The following is a 20771-nucleotide window of genomic DNA, read 5'->3' as shown; positions in this document are numbered from 1 at the left end:
GGGTATTAAGGAGAAAGTGTGGAAATGGTTTGGATATGTTTAGCGGTATGGAGAATTCTGATTTCTAAGTTGTGATTGTTCCTCATCCTCATGTGTCAAACTTGAGCTGAACAGACGAGTTAGCCAAATAGTGTTGTTTGCATTAGTGATCAACAGCGTGATATAGGCTTTGCAGTCAAAAATAAATGTGAATCATAGTTTAAGATCATCTGCCATAGAACTGTTTCATACAAACACAGGTGTGAGATTTGTTCTCTTTTTTGAGGAATTTCTCTTTAATTTTACAAAAAATACATCAGAAAAATGTTCAGAACTTAATTCAAAAATGATAAAAATGATAAAATTATGAGTGTGATGTATAGTTTCCTCTTTTTCATCCCAGTGTCTGCCTCATCCCTGAAACAACTGGGGAAGTCTTTTTATTGGTAGCCCTGTAAATGGTGGTAAATCCAACAGCTCAACTCAGTTATTAACTGCTAAATTACCTCCCTTGAAAAAAACAAAATGATTTTTTTTCTTTTAGGTTGTAGATACAGGGATGATGAAGTACTGTTATGAGATTTTATGCGGCCGACTTTTTTGGGAGAAATATGTGTTTTTGTAATGTTTTTGTGAATATCCCCAGAAAAGGGTTAAAAGTTGAATGATAGTTGAATGGAAATGTTGGAGAGAAAATGCTGGTAAAGACTTGAGATGCTGTAATCATTATTTTCTCTATTAGGCCTCACAGAATCGCTCTAATCCCATCTACTTGATGGGTGTTTCAAATAATTAATTGAAGACCATTTGTCTTTCCCCAGTGTGATGGTCAGTAGTTTACCGACAGCCCTCCACATTTTTCTCCACTTGTAAACTTGACTGGCATAACAGGAGTGAAAAGTTCTTCAGTGTGGCATTAAACAAAATAGATTATGTATCAATACTCTTTGTAAGTGGCTTTGTTTCTGGAGCCCAGCCTGTTGGGATGGGAAAGGGACATGCATCTTGTGTGTTTGTGTTGTCCATCATTCGTCAGTTGCACTGTTACGTGTGGAATAATTAGTGGAACAATTAGTGGAACAAGTACTTTCTACACCATATGAAAAGACATAACTGGCCATATTTAATATAACTTAACCTGCATTTTTCTTTGTCTCTGTCAACAGCTCAGAAAAGAGCCTTGGAGCGGTCATCTGATGTTTTTCACAAAACACAATCAGTAAGATATGAGTAAAAGCATTGTAAAGAAAATATAAGAAAATAAAATAAAAAAATAGAATCTTTGTTAATTTCTGGTTAACATTTGGCACCAGAATTTTTTATATGTCAGATCTACTTGAATTTATACATTGGAATCATTGATTTTTGTCTCATATTGTGTATTTCTGACACAAAGAAAACTTAAAATAACATAATTTTTAATTTCTGCAAAACGTTTGCTTCCAGTGTCTGTCATGTAATTGTATCAGATCTATTGGAATTTATGCTATTTAGTCCTTGATTATAGCCTTGTATATTGTGACTTTATTCCTGTGCTTTGCTGTGAAGTTTGCTATTAACATTTAGTTTATTTTAATATCATAATTGCTGTGGAGTTGTATGGACCAAGTGAGATTATTCACTGCCTTTAGCTTTTAATGCCTACTGTAATATAAAACGTCATGCTATATTTTCTGAGGAACACCCAAGAAAGGGATTTGCATCGCTTACTGATGACCTATTTAATGTGTTATGTCTCAAGACAATGTTTTCTTCCGTGTAGCGACAATTGTCATTGGAAAGAAGTAGTATGGCACTTCTTGGAAATGTTAGACCACGCCGGTCATCTCAGAGCAGAGCTGAAGCCATCTCAGGTAATCAGTGGTGTTGGGAGTAGTGAGAGTAGTAGCAGTGGTATGATTGTGTGGAATAATAGAATAAATATTTTTTATACCATTTAAAAGTGACTGTAATGTAACTTCGCTCCTCGTATTTAAAACCTTGCTAATATGAACCACCATTTGTTTTTCTCTGTGTCAACAGCTGTGAAAAAAAACATGGAGCATTCATCTGATGATTCCCATAAAACACAATTGGTAAGATTTGAGTGAAAGGAAAAATATACAAATTTAAGTGTTATTTAAAAAACTTTCTTTTGTTTATGTCAGTTAAAGATTTGGTACTGGTATCTTTCATACACTATTGCTGATGAAATATATACTCATTTGTTCATTATGGCCTCATATATTGTAAATTTATTCCTGTGCTTTGTTACATGTATGTAATTGACTTTAGAATTGTCAAATTACTATGAAGTTGAAGTTACAAGATTTAGAATGTTTATGAAACGTACAAATAGGGAGACATCATAACTTTAGAGGATTATATATTAATTACCATGAACAGTAGTTTAAATATGACTATGTCTATTAATGTTTAGTTCATTTTAATAAGGAGATTTATGGTGAGCTATAGGGATGAAGTAAGGGTATTCATTCTCCTGAAATTTAAGTTTTGCTGTAATATAAAATTTGTGTCAGGCCACATTAGTGAGAAACACCCATCACCGGGATTTCTACGATATTGACTGATGCCTCATTTAATGTATTATGTCTAAAAACAACTTTTTCTTGTTTTTAGGAACAATTCTCATCAGGAAGGAATAACACTGCATCATTCCAAAGTCTTAGCCCGCACCATTCCTCACAGAGCAGGGATGAAACTGTCTCGGGTAATCAATACAGTTTGGAATATCCTCCCTCAGCTTGATTGATATGGTCTGCATTTTTCTTGTTTCATTGATCAGTAATGTCATTTTCTTCAGCAGATATCACATGCATGTACATGTACAACAGCCACCTATCAGAATGTTGTGATGCCGTCATCGTCAGTCTTTGTTTGATTGTGGTTATGATTCTTTAGACATGATATCAGATTTATAATACATTTATTTAACATCATTTTGGGGGGGCAGATATGTCATGGTATGTCATGTGAATGTTTTGATGCGGTCATCTTCAATCCTTGATTGAGTGTGATCACAGTTCTTTAGACATGATATCTAATTTATAACCCATTTATTGAAAAGCGATAAAGCATTAAGTGAGGGGTTGGGAATTAAGGAGCAAGTCTGAAGATGGTTAGGATATGTTTTGTGGTATGGAGAATTCAGATTTGTAAATTGTGATTTGCCCTCATCCTCGTGTGTCAAACTTGAGCCAATTGGGTGAATTTTAGCCTAAGTAGTGTTGTTTGTATTCTTTAACAGGATTAAGGAGATTTTTGGGGAAAAAAGTAAATGTGAATCATAGTTTAGGATTATCTGCAATAGAACCCTTTCATGCAAACAAAATAAACGAAAAAGTAAATGAAGGCCACTTGTCTTTCACCAGTATGTGATGTCCGTCATCCTACAGTTGTACTGTAATAAAGATGTGGAATAATTAATGGAATAAGCACTCTCTATGATATGAAAAGACATGGCTGGCCATATTTAAAATAACTTAACCTTCATTTTTGCCAACAGCTCAGAAGAGAGCCATGGAGCAGTTATCTGATGATTCCCACAAAACACAATCAGTAAGATTTGAGTGAAAGTGTCATAAAATGAGACAGTTGTGTGAAAAATTTTTTTTTACCGTTTGTGGTAATTTGTGTCATGTATGTATCTTTTGGGTCATAGATCTTTTATATGTCAATTCTGCTAATTTTTTAACAGGTGTAAAACACAAATCAAATATATAAATTAAATGAATTCTAGCGGAGTTTATGCTCTTTTGTCCATGATTATTGCCTGACACTTTTTACATTTCAGGGACATTAAATGCTTGTTGCTTAAAGTTGTTTAAAAAAAAAACATAAAGTATCTGTCATTTATCAAATCTGTTGTAATTTATATTATTCAGTCCATAATTTTAGCCTCATATTTTGTAAGTTTTGTTCTTAAGCTTTGTTACGTAACTTAATTTGTAATACATGAATTACTTTGATGTCTAAGCATCAAGAATGGCAATGTTTTCAAACATTCAAGGAGGCAGTGCAATAAATTTAGAGCATTATATGCATTTTAGTTACCTTAATAAGCTCATTAAATTTGACTACATGTATATCCAGTTAATGTTATTCAAGGATATTCATGGCAAGTTGTAGGCATTAATTGAAATTGTTCACTCTCAGATTTCAAGGTCTACTGTAATATGAAATACCAGGCCACAATGAGAAACACTGGAAGAGGGGTTTTGTATTTTTTACCAATGCCCGTTAATTCTGTTGTGTCTAACACAACTTATTCTTCTGTTTAGCGACAATTCTCGCCAGAAAGAAATACAGCATCTGTTGGAAGTGTTAGTCTGCGTCAGTCTTCACAGAGCAGGGCTGAAGCTATCATGGGTAATCATTTCAGTTTGGAATATATTTCATTGATATGGCCAGATTTTTTTTTTGATTCTTCCTTTTTCACAGCACTCCACCACCCCACCCCCCCCCCCCACTATCGTTCACACCCGCCCCTATACCTCCATCATAGACATACATGTATTGCCCTTCAATGTATCCCTATCATCCCTTCCACTTGATATCTCTAGAACTGATGGGCAATCCTCACATTCTCTGGTTGGTTCAGGTCTCAGGATTTTGACACTGTGGAAGGCAATAACTTTCAATTTAATTCAAATTGTTTTGAAGCTGAATGACAAGGAACGTAAGACGTGATCAGTTGTGGAGTGTATCTGTCTGAATAATGTCTCCAGAGCTGCTAAGAGTAGCTTTTTTATCCCTATGTAAAAGTGACTGCATGTGTTTAAAATCTTAACCACCATTTGTTCTTCTGTCTACAGCTCAGAAGAGAGCCATGGAGCAGTCATATGATGATTCCCACAAAACACAATCAGTAAGATTTGAGTGAAAGGATCTTAGATAAAATATAAGAATGTCTTTTTAAAACAACTTGAAGTTTTTTGATAATTTCAGTTAAACATTAGGCACCAGTAACTTTTATATGTCAGTTCTACTGATTATTGAGTGCATCGTTAAACACAAATGTCAGCTAGTTCTACTATAATTTATGCTCTTTAATTATTCATTTCAGCCTCAATCTTATATTGTAACTGTGCTTTGTTACCTAACTGATTTTAGAATAGTCAAATTACTTTGAAGTTGAAGTAGGAATCAAGTGAGACTATTCACTGTCCTCAAATTTTAAGGTCTGCTGTAATGTAAAATCAGGCCACCTTTTTAATGAAAAACACCCAAAAAGTGAATTAAGCCATACCTGTTGGATCTGTTAATGTGTCTAAAAATAACTTTTTCTACTGTTTAGCGACAATTCTCATCAGCTGGAAGTATTAGCCCACATCATTCCTCACCGAGCAGGGCTGAAGCTAGCACAGGTAATCAGTACAATTTGGAGCAGCCCTGACCAGCATTGTTTTGTTTTGCTTTCAATGATTAATTATCTCTACCCCCAGTTATAAACATGTATTGTGGCGTCCTTCAGTTCATCATCTCCCTTATTAAACATTTCTGGTTGATAAAGTCTCCAGACTAATGGGCCAGCCCTCACGTAATTTGTGTTGAAGTTTCCAGACATGGACCTGCCACTTACATATAATTTCATGATTGGGATAATAGGTACCCTCTCCACACACAGAGCAGGGAAGAACCTACACCTATATACTCAGGAATTGACCAGACCTTTTTTCATGTCAGGTACATTATTAAATTTCTGTATGAAAGTGGCTTTCAGTGTATAAGCTCAGGTTCTCCTTATATGTAGATGTTGCCCTTTCTGTGTTTACAGCAGCACATGTGGCAGCAAGAAAGTTCCAGGGAGACATGATGGTAATATTAGACAATTCTACTTTTTTTTTGTTAAGAATCTTGTTTGCAATAGTGCGGCTGTTTACATAGGGATCTTCAGTTTCGCTGTGTAATGATTGATACACATGTATGATTTCAAAAACCTAATCAGGGTGGCCATTAGCCAGATGGTTCAGATGCTTAACTCTCTAGGACAGATTGAAGTGGTTTCAAACCATGCCTTGAATGGCAATTTATAGATTCATGAAATTCACCGTACTGTTTCTGGTGCCTTAATAACAGTGAGTCTAATGTTCCTTGAAGACCAGTCGTCTTCCATCAATATTGTGAGCTTATCTGCATGTACGTCATGTGTGACATAGTTTATCTGTAACTTGGCTTTAGTTAACCAAAGACACTCTGGTTTCTTGCAACCATGAAACCAACCGTTATTGTGTGTGTGAAACTTTCTTGTGCATTAAACAAAAGTCAATCAGTCAAAATGTATTCTGACAACTAAATCAGCGTATACATGCTATGTCATTACCCTTATATTTTTACAAATATTCATTTTTTTCCCATGAAGGTTTCGTCACGAAATGACAGCGTGAGATCTTCAGTTGAACATCGTCATTCCTCACAAAGCAGGGCTGTTGTTCGTTTAGGTAAAGAAAATTGGAAATTTTTCAAATCATAAACAGTCCATTGATTTCAGAGTTTGAATGAAGTGAAATATACAGTAGAACAAAACATTTCACTGATAAAATAAATGCAAAAGCTCAATTTTCCATTTTATGGATAACATTAGTTTATTGCATTTTTGGTAATGGTGTTAGGTTTGACATAAATCTCTTAAATAAAACAATCTTTAGGTTCAGTTTTAATGCTTAAAAGAAAAGACCGACAAAAAATAATATGACCGCAGTTATTTCAGAAGAGTTGTGCAAACAAACCTGAAGGGCCACATACATTTTTTAAAATTTTTTTTTATTTGACGTACTTGGTAACTCTACAAGTCGACTTTTAGTCTGGAATTCTTTATACGAGGCTCTGGGATATGGCTTGTTAGAGAAACTGGAAACAAGATGTAGCGTCAATCGTACGCTACCTATATAGTGTTAAAAGGCAAAAAGGGGGTTCAAAACCGGGAAGGAGCTGTTGTCTTCTCGGCTTACAGAAATAACTCATGCCTGATCAGTTAAAATTGAGAACCTGGTAGTACTTTGGATTTTGTAGTGTGCATATTTTAGCTCACTCTGAACTCAGATATCCTTTTTATTCTACATCACAAAAGGGAAAAGTTATGCTTTTAATATTGTGTAGGATACTTTTATTGACACTTATACACATTTGGTCCAATGCTGTCATTTCTTTTGAATATTTCTTGTCTGATAATATTTATATAAGAGCTAAAATCACCATTGTATGTTGTCTTTGTTTTACAGCACCAAGCAGAGCAATGGAAAGGATACCAAATGCCTCACAAGTGGTAAATGAATTTGTTATTCTCTGTATTTTATTCACTTGTTTTACTCAAAGTGATATTTTATTGCAGAGGAAAGAAGCGTCAGTGATGCGCATGTCTACAAAGCTGATATTAGCTATATATTTTAAATATCATTTTTTGTTACTTTGTGAATCTGCTGATTCCTTCCGTTTATTAAAATAATTTTAATTTCTTTATTGGTAGCCATCACCAGGGAAGGAGAGTGTAACATCAGTTGAACATATAATCATCAAGAATTCCCCTGACAGCAGGAGTGAAGCCAGTTCAGGTAATTCAGTTATTAATTCTTTTATGTCCTCTTTTGAAAAGAGGAAGGTATTTGGCCATATCTAGAAAACTACAAGATGTGAAGTTTGATCATACCTTGAAAACTACATGTAATTTGAGGACGGTCGAGAAGTGCATAAGTGACATTATGTAATGAGACACCTCAGATCAAATTTGAAAACCAGCCCAGTCAGTGCATTTGTGTTGTTAATGAGTAGAAAAACCAGTATGAAAACCTGCCAGACTTGTGCATAAGATTTGCATATTTTGGGGCCTTGATATTTTATTAGGGCCAGTTTGTAAATGAGCAAGGACTAAAAGCCCAGCAGTGAAACACATGCTGGTGTCTTCTGATTGCATCATACCATATGTTCCATAGCAGTCAGTCTCGATTCATGTATCGGGTGGATGCCACCATTGTGTTGCTTCACCCTCGTGATAACAATCTGCCACAGAACTGGTCCACTGCAAAGCTCAACTGGTTTACTTATTTACCGCCAACGTCAATAGCTGGCTTTCGTCTGATGCAGCAGCTGTATCCCCCATGTATGAATATTCAACAGGCTCCTGGAGGGCATGTTCTTCTTTGGACTCACTCCATGTTTTTCCTGTTTTCCGATGTAAACATCTGGTCCACCTCTGCAGGAAGTTGTAATGATCAGCAGATTTCATCGAGCAATGCCAATAATGACAATAATGGTGACACTGCTTCTGCTAGATTTCAAGCTATAGATTAATCGCTTGCAGCCTTAAATAGAACTTAAGTGCATATTCAGTCCACAATGAAGGCAAGGGCTGTCACTGACAGCACAAACTGTAACGGTGTCTGATCCCAACAAGGTTCGACTGTCTTCAGCGCTCTCAAATTCCACCAGCTGTTCTATGACGAACCCGACTTCAGGCAACAATTGTGAAATTCCCACTTCACGCTGGCTATCACATCTATTCCTTCTTTGTCTGCAGCAAGCTTACTGACAGGCATGGGTTATGTGTCTGAAGAATTGCCACATGTAGACACCATCCCAGCTGCACTAAGAAGGCAAATTATTAACGTTGCAAGTCCCCTCTTCCCCAGAGATGATGTTGGTTTTCATGGCACGGTTATTGAACTGCAGTCCAATTCCAACCTCAGGCCGGACCCACATTTGTCCAGATCTTTAACAATCACCGAATTTTTCACTGTCTGTACCAAGTTCAGAAATATCATGTCTGAAGAGCTGAGCTAGATGATTATCTCTGCAACATTATTGAGATTTGTAGTCAATTTGGAGGGACCATTTTCTACGCATACCACAAAGATTTCTCTCCTATTAGAGACAGTGCACTTTTCACAAAGCTGTTCACAGGCATCAAAGCGCAATCTTGTGACTGTTGTCAAGCTTTAGACCACTTGTCAAGTTTTTATCCATCTATCACCAATTACACCAATCGAAGCGAGTCCATTTATTCCATAAGAAATTCAGGCCTTGATAACTATGGGAGACATGAGGTTTTCTTAGGCAATAAAGAGATATACAACAATTTTAATGTCTGAAAAAGTGCGCACGGTCGAGGGTGTTATTTTTCCTTGTCTTATGTATGCACATTCACGATAGTGTTTGACCATCAATAAGGTACGATTCTTATTAATGCCTGATACTGCAACTCAGGTTCCTGTTTACCTGTTTAGGATGTTGTGTTACACCTTTTAATTGTATATATATATATGTGTTCATTTTAATATACTTTTTTAGTTCCAACTCTTTTGGCAATCTCGATCATGTAGGGCTTCTTTTACAGTAACTCTGTTTGGTGAATCGTCATGATCTTGCTCTGGGCATCTTTTGCTGTCCAAAGAGTCATCAAGTCAGTGCAAATATCGCCATTTCATGAATACACGTACATGTACTTGAATCTTACAAGCTTGTAGTGTCACTCTTCTTCATGGCACTGTGATAGCAACACTTATCCTCACAGCTTGTCAACCAACTCAAGGTACATGCATCATACTTAGCGCCCTACAGCCACTGCATGGCATCATCTTGTTGGGCTCATCGCATGGCAACTACAACCACGGTACTACGACAATAGGGAGCTATGCTCACACACTTAAGAGCTACCATCGTTGCATCACAGCATGGCAACATATGGTAGGACTTACACTTAAAGTACCCATGTCATCGCATGGAAACATGTGACCTGGTCACAGACCCTATTAATTTTCCATAAGCGACAGTGTTAATGTTTAGCACTGTAGCTCAGACCCAAACCTTCCGTGGCCAATAAGTTTTGGTGCATACCTGACCCAGCCTGTGAGAAAGAAGCCATTAAAATCTTGACATAGGTTGACCGTCAAAATCTGGACCTTTCTATACCGGCAGCTGGGAGGGGTGCCTAGCAACGCCAAGGGGACGTCACTCGCGGCCTCATCACCACCTATCTTCTTGTGTCCTTCGCCCAGAATTTCAAACTTTCATCAGTAAACTCATACCTGCCCAAAACTTAGACAATTTCCAGCATTTTGATACCAAGCATGCACCTGTACACCAAAAACGACAGGCTGGCAGCAAAAAAAGACTTTGCACCCTTAAATACACACTATTACTTTCGAAAAATGGGCGTCTGTGTCCACCTGGATTCATAGGCCACTGCATTGTGATCTGCGACCTTATGGAGCTATGCTCAATTACTTCACAACTAACACTATCAGCCTTGCAAATTATGGTATAACACTCAAAGTACCTATACCATCATATGACATGCGACCTTGGTACTTAAGCCATTGCCTGGCTGTTGCTACATTTAGAATTTTCATACACATCCAGTCAGATTTGCTGTGGCTTTATCAAACAGCTGCACTTGCATGGCCATCTTGAGGAACATGGGTCCAGTTAAATGAACAATACATGCATGTGGCATGTATTGTTCATTTAACATTGTGCAGAAGTACATGTACCTATTAATTATTATGATTTTGACAGTTATTTATTACAGGAGTTGATCCCATGATCAGGTGCTCTTTGTGCTAGATACATGTATACTGGGCTTTATGCTCTCCATGTTGAATTATGACCGCTGAGCCTGCCCTTTTAGCCAATTCTTAGTTCTTAATAAACTTTTCAAATTCAAGACCTAGTGTTTGTGTTGTTCATAAATTAATATTTTCTTTGATTCTGATTTGATGTAGGTCAGATATTCTGTAATTAGACCATAGCTTGAAAACTGATTTGAGGAGCATTATGAGACTTACAGGTTACATTGTGTATGTCACCTAAAGTCAAATTGAAAAAACAGTCCAATCAGTGCATAAGTGTTGCATATTTAAGGAATTTCATGATTTTCATTCATTGTTGATTTCTGTGCAGTATCTGTGATTTCTGTGTAAATATTTTTCAGTTGTTGTAAAGGCTTGTGTGCAGGTTCATTTTGTTTAACCTCGAAGTACTTTTGAAGACCATCCAGATCCTTGTACAAATTTTGCATGATTTCCTCTATTGGTATTGTTTGTGCTGGCCCCGATGGTCCATTTGGTAGAGTGTCAGCCTCGGGAGCGGGATATTCAGGATCAATCCTGGGTCGGGTCACACCTATTACTTTAAAAGAGGAAGTTTTAGCTTCTTCGCTTGGTGTTCACCATTATGGGGAAGTGCAATGACTGGTTGACCCATATCAGTGTAATGGATTGGGTGGGGCAACTTACTTACTTTTGATAAGTTATCTCATTGAAGCAGCGTTCGATAAAAGAGCGGTGGAAATCCGTCCTGCAGCACTCTAAAGATTCCTTCGTCGTCATATGACTGAAAAAATTGTTAAGTATGACGTTAAACCCCAAGCACTTGCTGGCTCACTTACTCACTCTTATTGTTTGTTGGTTCCTGTGCTAAATTGCTGCAAATATTGTCTGATTTTGATAAAATTTTGTGTTCAGATTCATTTTGTGGCTCCTCTGATCAAGTTCGGAAACCAGCCCTATCCATGCCTAAGTTTTGCATATTTAACAGTTCCCCAGATTCTAATTGGTGGATGCTTTCCATGCTGCATGTACATGTATAACTCCTCCACATTGTCTGAGTTTGACAAATTTTCGTGTGCAAGCTCAATTTATTTCTATATTGTTTGATCAAGATAAAATTTGTGAGTGGGCTCATTTTGTAGGCCCTCGGCTCAGTTTGAAAATCTATCTCGATCCATACATCAATTTTGTATATTTAATATTGAGTGTAAAATCTCTGAAAGTTGTACGTTGTTTTTATACCCCATTTTGGAAAGAGAAAAGTTGTTTAGATTCTTCTCTGGTGCCATGCAGATTAAAGACAAGAATTTTTCACATACAAAATGGGAGCCAGTTTTATGTTGGAAGAAACTGGTGCACCCAGGGCAAATTAGGTTCAGACATCCTGAATTATAGCCGCAGCCAAATGAGTGGGAGGTGGATTTGAAGACGAGATATGATCATTGGTCAAGGGAGTGAAGGTTGCAGTGAACAAGCACTTTGACCATCTGAGCCATCAAGATGCTTGAATTGTATTTATATGTTGTTCACTGACAGTTATTAAAACTCACTGTATGAGAAATATTTTCTTCAGAAGACATAAAAAAGGGACATTGTCTGCTTTTACAATGTCCTCTGGCATGTCTGGTTTGCAGTGAGATGTTGCCTAGTATTACATGTTAATGTTACTTTATTACGAGATCCACTCAATCTTTGCTATATCACATTCACTTCTTATTTTTTCCCTACTCAGTTCCAAGTGAATCCAGTGAGACACCACCAACAAAGTCACAGAAAGCACGTCAGGTAATCTCATCCAGTAGATGGTAATAGAAACATAGGATTACAATGGCAATAATAAGATATTTTCAGAAATGTTTTTTATGAAACGCTGCTGAAGAATATGTTTTTCTGTCCATCTTTAATGGCGTAAGAGGCATGTTCATTATAAAGAGGCTTTGATCTTCTTTGAAATTTGGTTATAAACTACACATTTCTAGAAGTAAGGTTTCATGAAGTCATGCTTAAGGAGGAATCATACAAGCTCTGCAAGCCTTTACCAGACTATAGGCCTTCTTGTGGACTGTGGTGTCATTTTGGAACCATGGCTCCTAGAACCTTGAATTTTCGGGTGCCTGACAACTACCTTGTGAATGTTTTTGATAACAGGGCTCACCAACAAGGAGTAGTGTGATGTCCATTGGGTTTATAAGCAACCGCCATGCTTCAGAGTCTTTTGATAAGATGGCCACTGACCCAGGTAATTAATGCCTTATTTTTATCTATTTTTTGAAAGCCAGCAATTATCCAAGCTTTGTAAACTGTCTGCAAGCATGCTTGTCTTTATGTTTTTCTTTTTTTTTTGGCTTGTCCGTACTATTTTCTGTAGAAAATACAAGTGTAGCTTATGTACATATTAAATACCATAAATTACCAAATTCCTGACCTAGTGTATTGCGTATTAGAACCAAAGTTAAACAAAATGTTAACTGTCGTATCTAAAAAAATACACTTTGTTTAGACCTTGCGTTTTGCATGCATATAAAGTACGATAACTCAAGGAGGATATGTTATCGCTTATAAGCTGTGTGCATCTTAATTACCATATATTACCAAATTCACAATTACAAGTACTTAATGTATTGAACTGAAGTTTTGCATTCATGTGCCTCCTACAGGTGAACTTATTGGTGGCCTTGCTTCCAAATCTAAGTTGTTTCTTTTTTGAGATTTGGCTTTAGCCGTAGTTTCATTAGTGACAGTAAGTTCGAGAAGACAAATCTATATAGTAGTGTCACCCAATATAGCTGCCTCCCAAGGCATAGGTCTGAAACATTTTATGTGTTTAAGGGAAATCGAAAGAAAACAAGAATATCAGTTTAAAAGCTCTTTAACACTTTGAAATCAACATTGTATTATTTTATAGCCTAAATCATAAAATACAGTTTTAGTAGGGTCCAGAAAGGTGGGTGTGCTTATAGTCTTGATAGTTTGATACAGTTTTTGCTATTGTATAACACAGGTTTTGGAAATATTATTGACCTTTTCAAGTTTGGTGTGAACCAAGAAATAAATTACTCACAGTGGAAGTAAGTGTGGGATGTTGCTGATATAAAAATCCCTGTATTGCCACTGAATTTTCATACCACCTTTTAGGTTTTACAAGTTTGTTCTGTAAAGTGAGAGTGAGTCTGCTGGAATGTCAACGAATCTAAAACTGCATACTAGAGTGTTCAAATTATTGCTTCAGTGTGTTGGATGCAAATACTCTCTTATTGAAACATAATATTATATAGATGTACATTATATACATATAATGAAATCTGCATTGATTGCTATCTTTTTTTCCCAAGAGAAAGATGACGAGAACCAAATTCCCTTTGCAGTTTCAGGTCAAATGTACAAGTATAGTACTCGGAGTTTGAGGACTAAATGGATGGAAAGTCCATATGGTGGCCCAATCATATCTGATGATTTTAAGAAGGTTATTCCAATAGCGGTATGGTGCTTGCTGCTTTATAATTATTAGTATCCTAGCCAGACACCTCTTAAAATCATTCACATTATTATCCTTGGTCACCTCGTAAAATTGAAACATCTCGAAACTGGTAAAGGTAGAAAAACCAAACTTTGGAGTCTTAATGAGGAACATGAAGCAACTATTGACATTTTATGCTGTTTAACCAGTCAGGTGATTAGAGGCCATTTGGAATTTTATTGATGCGCTAAAAAAGTCTTCTTCAAAACAGCTAAACCTATCAAGATAAACTTTTTGTTTAGTTTTTAAGTGGATCGCCTTACCCATATTGTAAAAAACATTTAGTTTGGAATGGCCTTAGGTAGGTCAATTTTAAAAACTGCTTAAAATTATTACTCAGACACACTCTCTGGTGCCCCTTCATGTCAGGATTACAAATCTGCAAGAATTATTTTTGTACTTTGTGTGACTTCATGTTATGACCAGAAAACCAACAAAATTTGAGAAACAGTCTTATGCAAATAATATGAAAGCTTCATGCTAGTCTGCATGAAACCATTCATTGCAGTTTACGGTGGGAACGAGCATCAGCTCTACAACAATGTATTTTTTCTATTTTTGGTCCTTAGCTATCAGCAGAAGATCAAAGCCGCCTAATCTCTGTGCTCGTCTTTAGTTGTTGGTCAATTGTAAATGATGCCTGGCTGTCTAGGGTTCAGATCCAGTATATCCCTTTCCCTTGCTTTCGTGTGTTTCCCCATTATCATAAAATGTGTAGATACCAGCCTACCAGAAATGGTAAAAGTATGGTGGGACAAAGCCAAGGGGAAACCTACAACCATCCACAGGCTGCTGGCAAACCTTCCCACGTACAACCTGGCTGCATTATAGTCAGTGTCTTCCATTAACAATATGTTTAGTTTAATACATATCATTAATTTCAAATAGATCAGCTTTTAGTTACCTGCTGTGAAAAGTTTTATTACAATGATTAAAAATGTTATTTTATTTCACTTCAGGGTGTAGTATGTGATACATTCTACTGGGATTGTATTAGAAGAATAAATCCAATAAAATGCCAAATTACACATTTTAAAATCAATGCCAGACTTTAACAGAATCTGGTGTGTAAAACTGCTTGGCACACTGGGGACAAAAATAAATTGCATGACTAATGTTACAGACACTTTTGTTGCCTACAGGCTAGTGATGAAGAAGAGTCAGGCGAAGTGTCAGAAGGAAGTAGAAACTCAGTAAGTGCTACATGTGAAAGTGATAAGTACCTGTAATTGTACAACTCCATACACAATTATCCAAAAGTTTATACAGGATTATACTATCACATATGTCTCAGGTACCAGTAATGATCAGTTATGCCTGTAATAATTAAATTCAAAATTTTGATAATGCTTACCTGTGGATTTAAATTCTGTTTTGTTTCACAAACTTTTTGCACTGGGTCTGTACATATGTAGTTACCAGAAGCTAAAATACATTTTTTATATGCTAAGTGAGAAAAAAATCGTAGGGATAGGTGATGCTTCCATTTCAAGACTTTTTGGTACATGCATGTAAACACACACATGTATATTTATCTTTCAGGTGCCACTAACCAGTGCAGGAGACATATCTGAAACTTCTATCTCATCTACCAGTCAAGAAAAGGTAAGTGGAATTGCTACATTGATACTCTGACCCAATATTCTCAGTAAAGGTGGGGTTTGTATACGCATGTTTTCTTATCAGCCTTTACTTCGGCAGATAGATTTAACTTTCTTGCTTTTATTGTTCAGTAAGTTTGCCCACGATTGTGGCCTTTTGAAAATATGCTGCATTTTCTGGTGTAAACAAATTATCGGAAGGAGACATTAACAAAATATACTTCTATTTAATACTAATATACATTGAGCACCCTTTAGTTATATGATATTTTTATGTCAACAGTTTGTTGACCTGTGGTATTTCTTTGATGGTGGAGGGTGGAGATTTTTTGGGGTCTGGAAGTGAAGGGAACAGAGTCTAATGGATTTCTCTCTGCCATTGTGAAAATTGTCTCTGATTTATCAAAATAGTTACACTCTTAGAGTGTAGTGCTATGGTGTGTTTTAGTGTGTCTGCGAGGTTTTCTCCTCTTTGGGTGTGTAAACCCAACCAAAGCATCGTTATTGTGAAGCACAATACTTAGTTCATAAAATACCGGTGAAATTATGTTGATTTACTATGAAACTTGTTGCCTGTTTGCACTCTTTAACTGCATGATACAAAATGGTCACATTCCATTGATTCAGCTGGCCATGATTTAAAAAAATATTTGTTGAAGGTAACGACAGGGCAAGTGAAAAAACTGATATTGTAACCTTTTTTTTTGCAGTAGGCAAGTTTTTAAAAAATGAGGCTATGCAAAACATGTTGGCATTGTGTTAGACCAATCTGAATCTGTTGCTAAGAATCAGGTATCAATGGTCACAAGCTAGCGCTTAATATTGCAAGCCAGCTACAACTGGCCTTAATATTTCAGAGCTAATACTACTAGACCCTTGTATACACTGCAGAGTATCGGATATTACAATTCCGGGAAGACCTATCATATCGCAGTGTGATTCACCTGTTTACAAACTGGGCAGATACCTTGTCTACTTCCTACTACCTAGCATGTAACTACAGTGAACGTATGTATCGGATACTACTTAGTTCATCACAGATATTGAGAAAAACTTTCCTACCAACACCCTTCTGGGAACCTTTGGTATCACGTCACTGAATACCAATCTACCATTTGAAGAAAATTCTGACCTTTCTGTGGGTTGACTTGGATACTCAGGAAAATACTGAATATGAAATTCTGACACCTCAGACTGACACTCTAATAGAGATTGCTACACTTATACTAACGAAAGATGAATTCACATTGAACAGCAAATTTTAACAACAGATTGTAGAAGCCTACAAGTGCAGTCCCAAGTCCTGAACTATGCGATATCGCAATCTATGCCCATGTATCAGTGGAAACCTATATAAGCTAAACAACACACTATTTTGTTGTTCACACAAATGTCCCTCACTCCACTTTGTGCCTACCTCTTATGAGTAAGATAGGCTGGTTTATCTAACCAAAAAATTCCAAAACACTGCCTGTGGCCTATATTTCGGATACATCTACTTAGGCATATACATTAACTATACCCATCATTTTCCTTGTGTTTACAAGCAGTGTTGGATCTGAGCAATTTGGACCGAAGTTGTGTTCATGAATAGTTACTATCACATTTGAGAATAAAGTTATATACATCAATCCATTACCTATAAAGATGAGCTATATTTCACTTCAGGATGATGATTCTGATGCAGCATCTGATAAGGGCAAAGTAAGTAAGAAATTGTCATGGCTAAAGAAGTAAAACTAAAATGTTAACGTCTATAATTAGGTAGATGTATTAGTTTTACTGAAAATAATATAATGATGTTGTACATTGATACTGAAAATGATGTTATGATGGTTTACAAATTCTCGGGTAACTGGTAATGGACTGTGTATTGCATGCGCAGCCTTAACTCCTTAGAATGACTAGTTTGGTTAATGCAAATCACTATATCACCATGAAAATTTAGATGTTCCATTTTACATCAATGCATTACTTATAAATGTGAGCTGTATTTCACTTGCAGGATGATGATTCTGATAAGGCATCCAATGAGGGTGAAGTAAGTAAGAAACAATCATGGCTAAAGAAATAAAACTAAATTTTTTAATTTTTTAACATCACCCCTAGTGTAAGATGACGCAACAATATTGCACATGGCAAGTTTAAGTTTAATTTGCTGATGATTTATAAATTTTTTTGCCAAGTTCTACTATAATAAAACCCACAGTGTTAGCGCAGCTTTCATTACAGAATGATATATATGGTCAATTCAAAATGTGAGCTTTATTTCAGTACATGTTACATGTACATTATACATAACTATATATTGGTTTGATATGTTTGTTTCATTTGGGAATCTAGTGTAAAATAATTGGTAAAATATGAAATAAATCTTTATATTTCCTACTACTTTCGCATGAAAATAAAGATTTAGCAATTCCCATCTTTATTGTCACACTGTGCTTTATTTCACCTGCAGTCTGATGAATCTAGTGAGTCCAATGATGATGAAGTAAGTAAACAATCAAACTTCTGAAATAAAACCAAAGTACATGTATTAATTCTATAACATATTTGTTAAGGCAACTGTGTATAAAGTTCTGCCAAGAGCCATGTGTTGTTTAGGTTTAAACTGACTGTTTATTGCAAATGATTTCCACATAAAGACAAAGGGACAGGGAAGTTGATAACTTTACCCTTGCAATGTTTTGGGGATTCAAAATGGCTAGGAAACATGTTTGTGATTTATTCAGATACAAACCCTGGCAACAAACCAGCTGGGTTGGGAGCTCCATTTTGACCAGTCGTCTGATGGAACAGATTATTTTATCCAGTCAGAACAATACAGTTAGTGCTTTGGCCTTACTTACAGTCTGAACATAAATTGAAACAGAGTGAGAGTTTTGTAGAAAGCACTATGTAATAGATGTAATCATGTTTAAAACTGTTAATGGCACACAAGTTCCTGAACTTTAGTTTTTTGAATTAAATGCATTGATTCTTGGAACAAAGCACACATCATGCCATGGCATGCAGCAATAGGGGAGTCTCGAGGTATGCAACTATTTTTGATTACATTTACTGTAACATGGGAAAATGAAAATAGTTTCACAAAAAGTTATGTAGAATACCTCTAATTCCTCAACCTTTTCTCGTATGAAAGAGCAACTTTCAGAACAATTTATGCAAAATTCTACTCTATTTTGGAGATAAAACTACACTGGTTGGATTGGTCAGTTTCAGGGCTTCACAAAAAATGTAAGTTTATCATTTTACATGGAAATGTGCCATCAGAATATGCTTATATAAACGCCATGCAAACATGCAAAATAGTTGAAGAATTATAGCAGACAATTCAAGTCATTCACACTATCTGGTGTGACACATCTTGTTACAGACTGGCCATTCACATTGGCTGAAGACATGTATATAATGGTATATTGGTTCATGCTTGTTTAGATTATAAATAAATATAAAATGATAATTATTCATTGTTACTTTTCCATGACTAACAGATATCAATTTGCAATTTACCAAAATACTTACCAAACTTAAGTAAGCATAAATCCAATCAAATTTTGGTTATTATTTTTAGAATATAGCCCAAATATTTACCTTTCAAAAAATATCTACCTCATCTCACAGTGCACGTCTTGCCGTTCAGAATTGGTAATAAAGCTCTTATTTTTTATAAAGTGCATCAAAACGTTCAAACTTTACAATAGTTATAGCAATAATAACACTATTATAGTACAGGTGCAAGTATAATATTTACATAACGACAATAGTTTCTGCTTCTCTTGGTAAATACAGCCAGAAAAATTGATTTCTTTAGTGAAATTTTGGCCAAAAACCTCTTGTATAGCTTCTTTAAAGTAAATTTGAACATTTCACTTGCAGGAGAGCGAATCTGAAGAGTCCAGTGAGGATGAAGTAAGTATAAAATGACAACATAAGAAAATGAAGTCAACTGAATTATTAATTCCCCAACATTTGTAACTCCAGCTGTGTTAATTTTGCTGAAAACCCTATTTATTCATTTATTTTATTGGTGTTTTCAGCCATACTCAAGAATATTTTACTTTAAGTAAATACATGATGGCAGCCAGAATCATGGTGGGAGGTAACCCACAACCATCCCTAGGTTGATGGCAGACCGTAATTCCCATGTACGACTGTAGACCTGGCTTGAACTCACAGAGATAGCATTGGTGAGAGGCTCCTGGTTCATTGTGCTACACTAGCCTACGCTACCCTACCTACCCTAGCATGCTACCCAATAGGCCAAGGGGAAAACCGTATTAAGGTACATGTAGATTGGATATAGAGTGTAAATGGGCGTTGGTGAGGGTAAGCTGTCAACAGTACTTGTGTGTCTCCTGATGCAGATTATATGTCTGTGTGTGAGTGTGTGTCTGTGTCTGTGTGTTGAAGACCAATTTTCTTGCACCAGTAGTGTGTGTGTGTCACTCAGTGTATCTAAATTAAGAAAGCAATGATGGTAATGTCAGTCTTGTTGAGAAGGACTAAACTGAATTATTAATTCTTCAGCTTCTATAAGGCAGCTATGTGGCACTGAGTACATGGCACATGCACATGTATAGAATGACTTCATAATGGCATTACGGATATTTTAAAGATGTAAAAATATTTAAAGTGTGCCAAGAATATGTCTGAATAGTAAAAACATTGTATATTTAATGTGAGAATGAAGTGAGTCAGGAGAGGCAAGTGAAAATTTGTTAGCTATAAAATTTGGGGATGTATACAGTTGCTAGCTAGTAGCTTAATTAGGGGTACATGATAGTTTCCTAGTGGAACCCCTCTTGAAATCGTTCGCATTATTATTATTATTATTATTATTATTATTATTATTATTAGTTAGCTCATTAAATTGCAATATCTGGAAAACTGGCAAAAAGCAAACTTTGGAATCTTAATGAGGAACATATGAGGCATCTTTTGACGTTTTGTGCTGTTTTACCATTCTCGCGATTTAGCAGCCATTTTGAATTTTATTGATACCTAAAGAAACTTCTTCTTCAAAACGGCCAAACCAATCGAAATGTAAACCAATCAACAATGTATTTTTTCTGTCTTTTGTCCTCTGCTATCAGCAGAAGATCAGATCTGCCTAATCTCTAAGCTTGT

At 36.1% G+C, this 20771-nt stretch overlaps 1 protein-coding gene across 1 annotated transcript in view; it reads left to right on the top strand.

Annotated features, from left to right (window-relative positions):
- The window catches only part of LOC135467066 (clumping factor A-like), a 74099-nt gene that overhangs the window by 43802 nt on the left and 9526 nt on the right, over window positions 1-20771 (top strand). Inside the window, exons 50-68 of the mRNA XM_064744826.1 lie at window positions 2002-2054; window positions 2599-2689; window positions 3485-3537; window positions 4260-4347; window positions 4794-4846; window positions 5276-5345; window positions 5756-5796; window positions 6341-6419; window positions 7200-7243; window positions 7445-7529; window positions 12253-12305; window positions 12669-12759; window positions 13886-13998; window positions 15180-15230; window positions 15580-15642; window positions 17307-17342; window positions 17644-17679; window positions 18100-18132; window positions 19521-19553. Of these exons, the coding sequence (XP_064600896.1) occupies window positions 2002-2054; window positions 2599-2689; window positions 3485-3537; window positions 4260-4347; window positions 4794-4846; window positions 5276-5345; window positions 5756-5796; window positions 6341-6419; window positions 7200-7243; window positions 7445-7529; window positions 12253-12305; window positions 12669-12759; window positions 13886-13998; window positions 15180-15230; window positions 15580-15642; window positions 17307-17342; window positions 17644-17679; window positions 18100-18132; window positions 19521-19553 (1166 nt within the window). The remainder of the gene's footprint in view (window positions 1-2001; window positions 2055-2598; window positions 2690-3484; window positions 3538-4259; window positions 4348-4793; window positions 4847-5275; window positions 5346-5755; window positions 5797-6340; window positions 6420-7199; window positions 7244-7444; window positions 7530-12252; window positions 12306-12668; window positions 12760-13885; window positions 13999-15179; window positions 15231-15579; window positions 15643-17306; window positions 17343-17643; window positions 17680-18099; window positions 18133-19520; window positions 19554-20771) is intronic.

This window comes from Liolophura sinensis, chromosome 6 (genome assembly GCF_032854445.1).
Source record: "Liolophura sinensis isolate JHLJ2023 chromosome 6, CUHK_Ljap_v2, whole genome shotgun sequence".
NCBI classification, from domain to species: Eukaryota; Metazoa; Mollusca; class Polyplacophora; order Chitonida; family Chitonidae; genus Liolophura; species Liolophura sinensis.
This window is presented reverse-complemented; position numbering and strand designations above follow the sequence as displayed.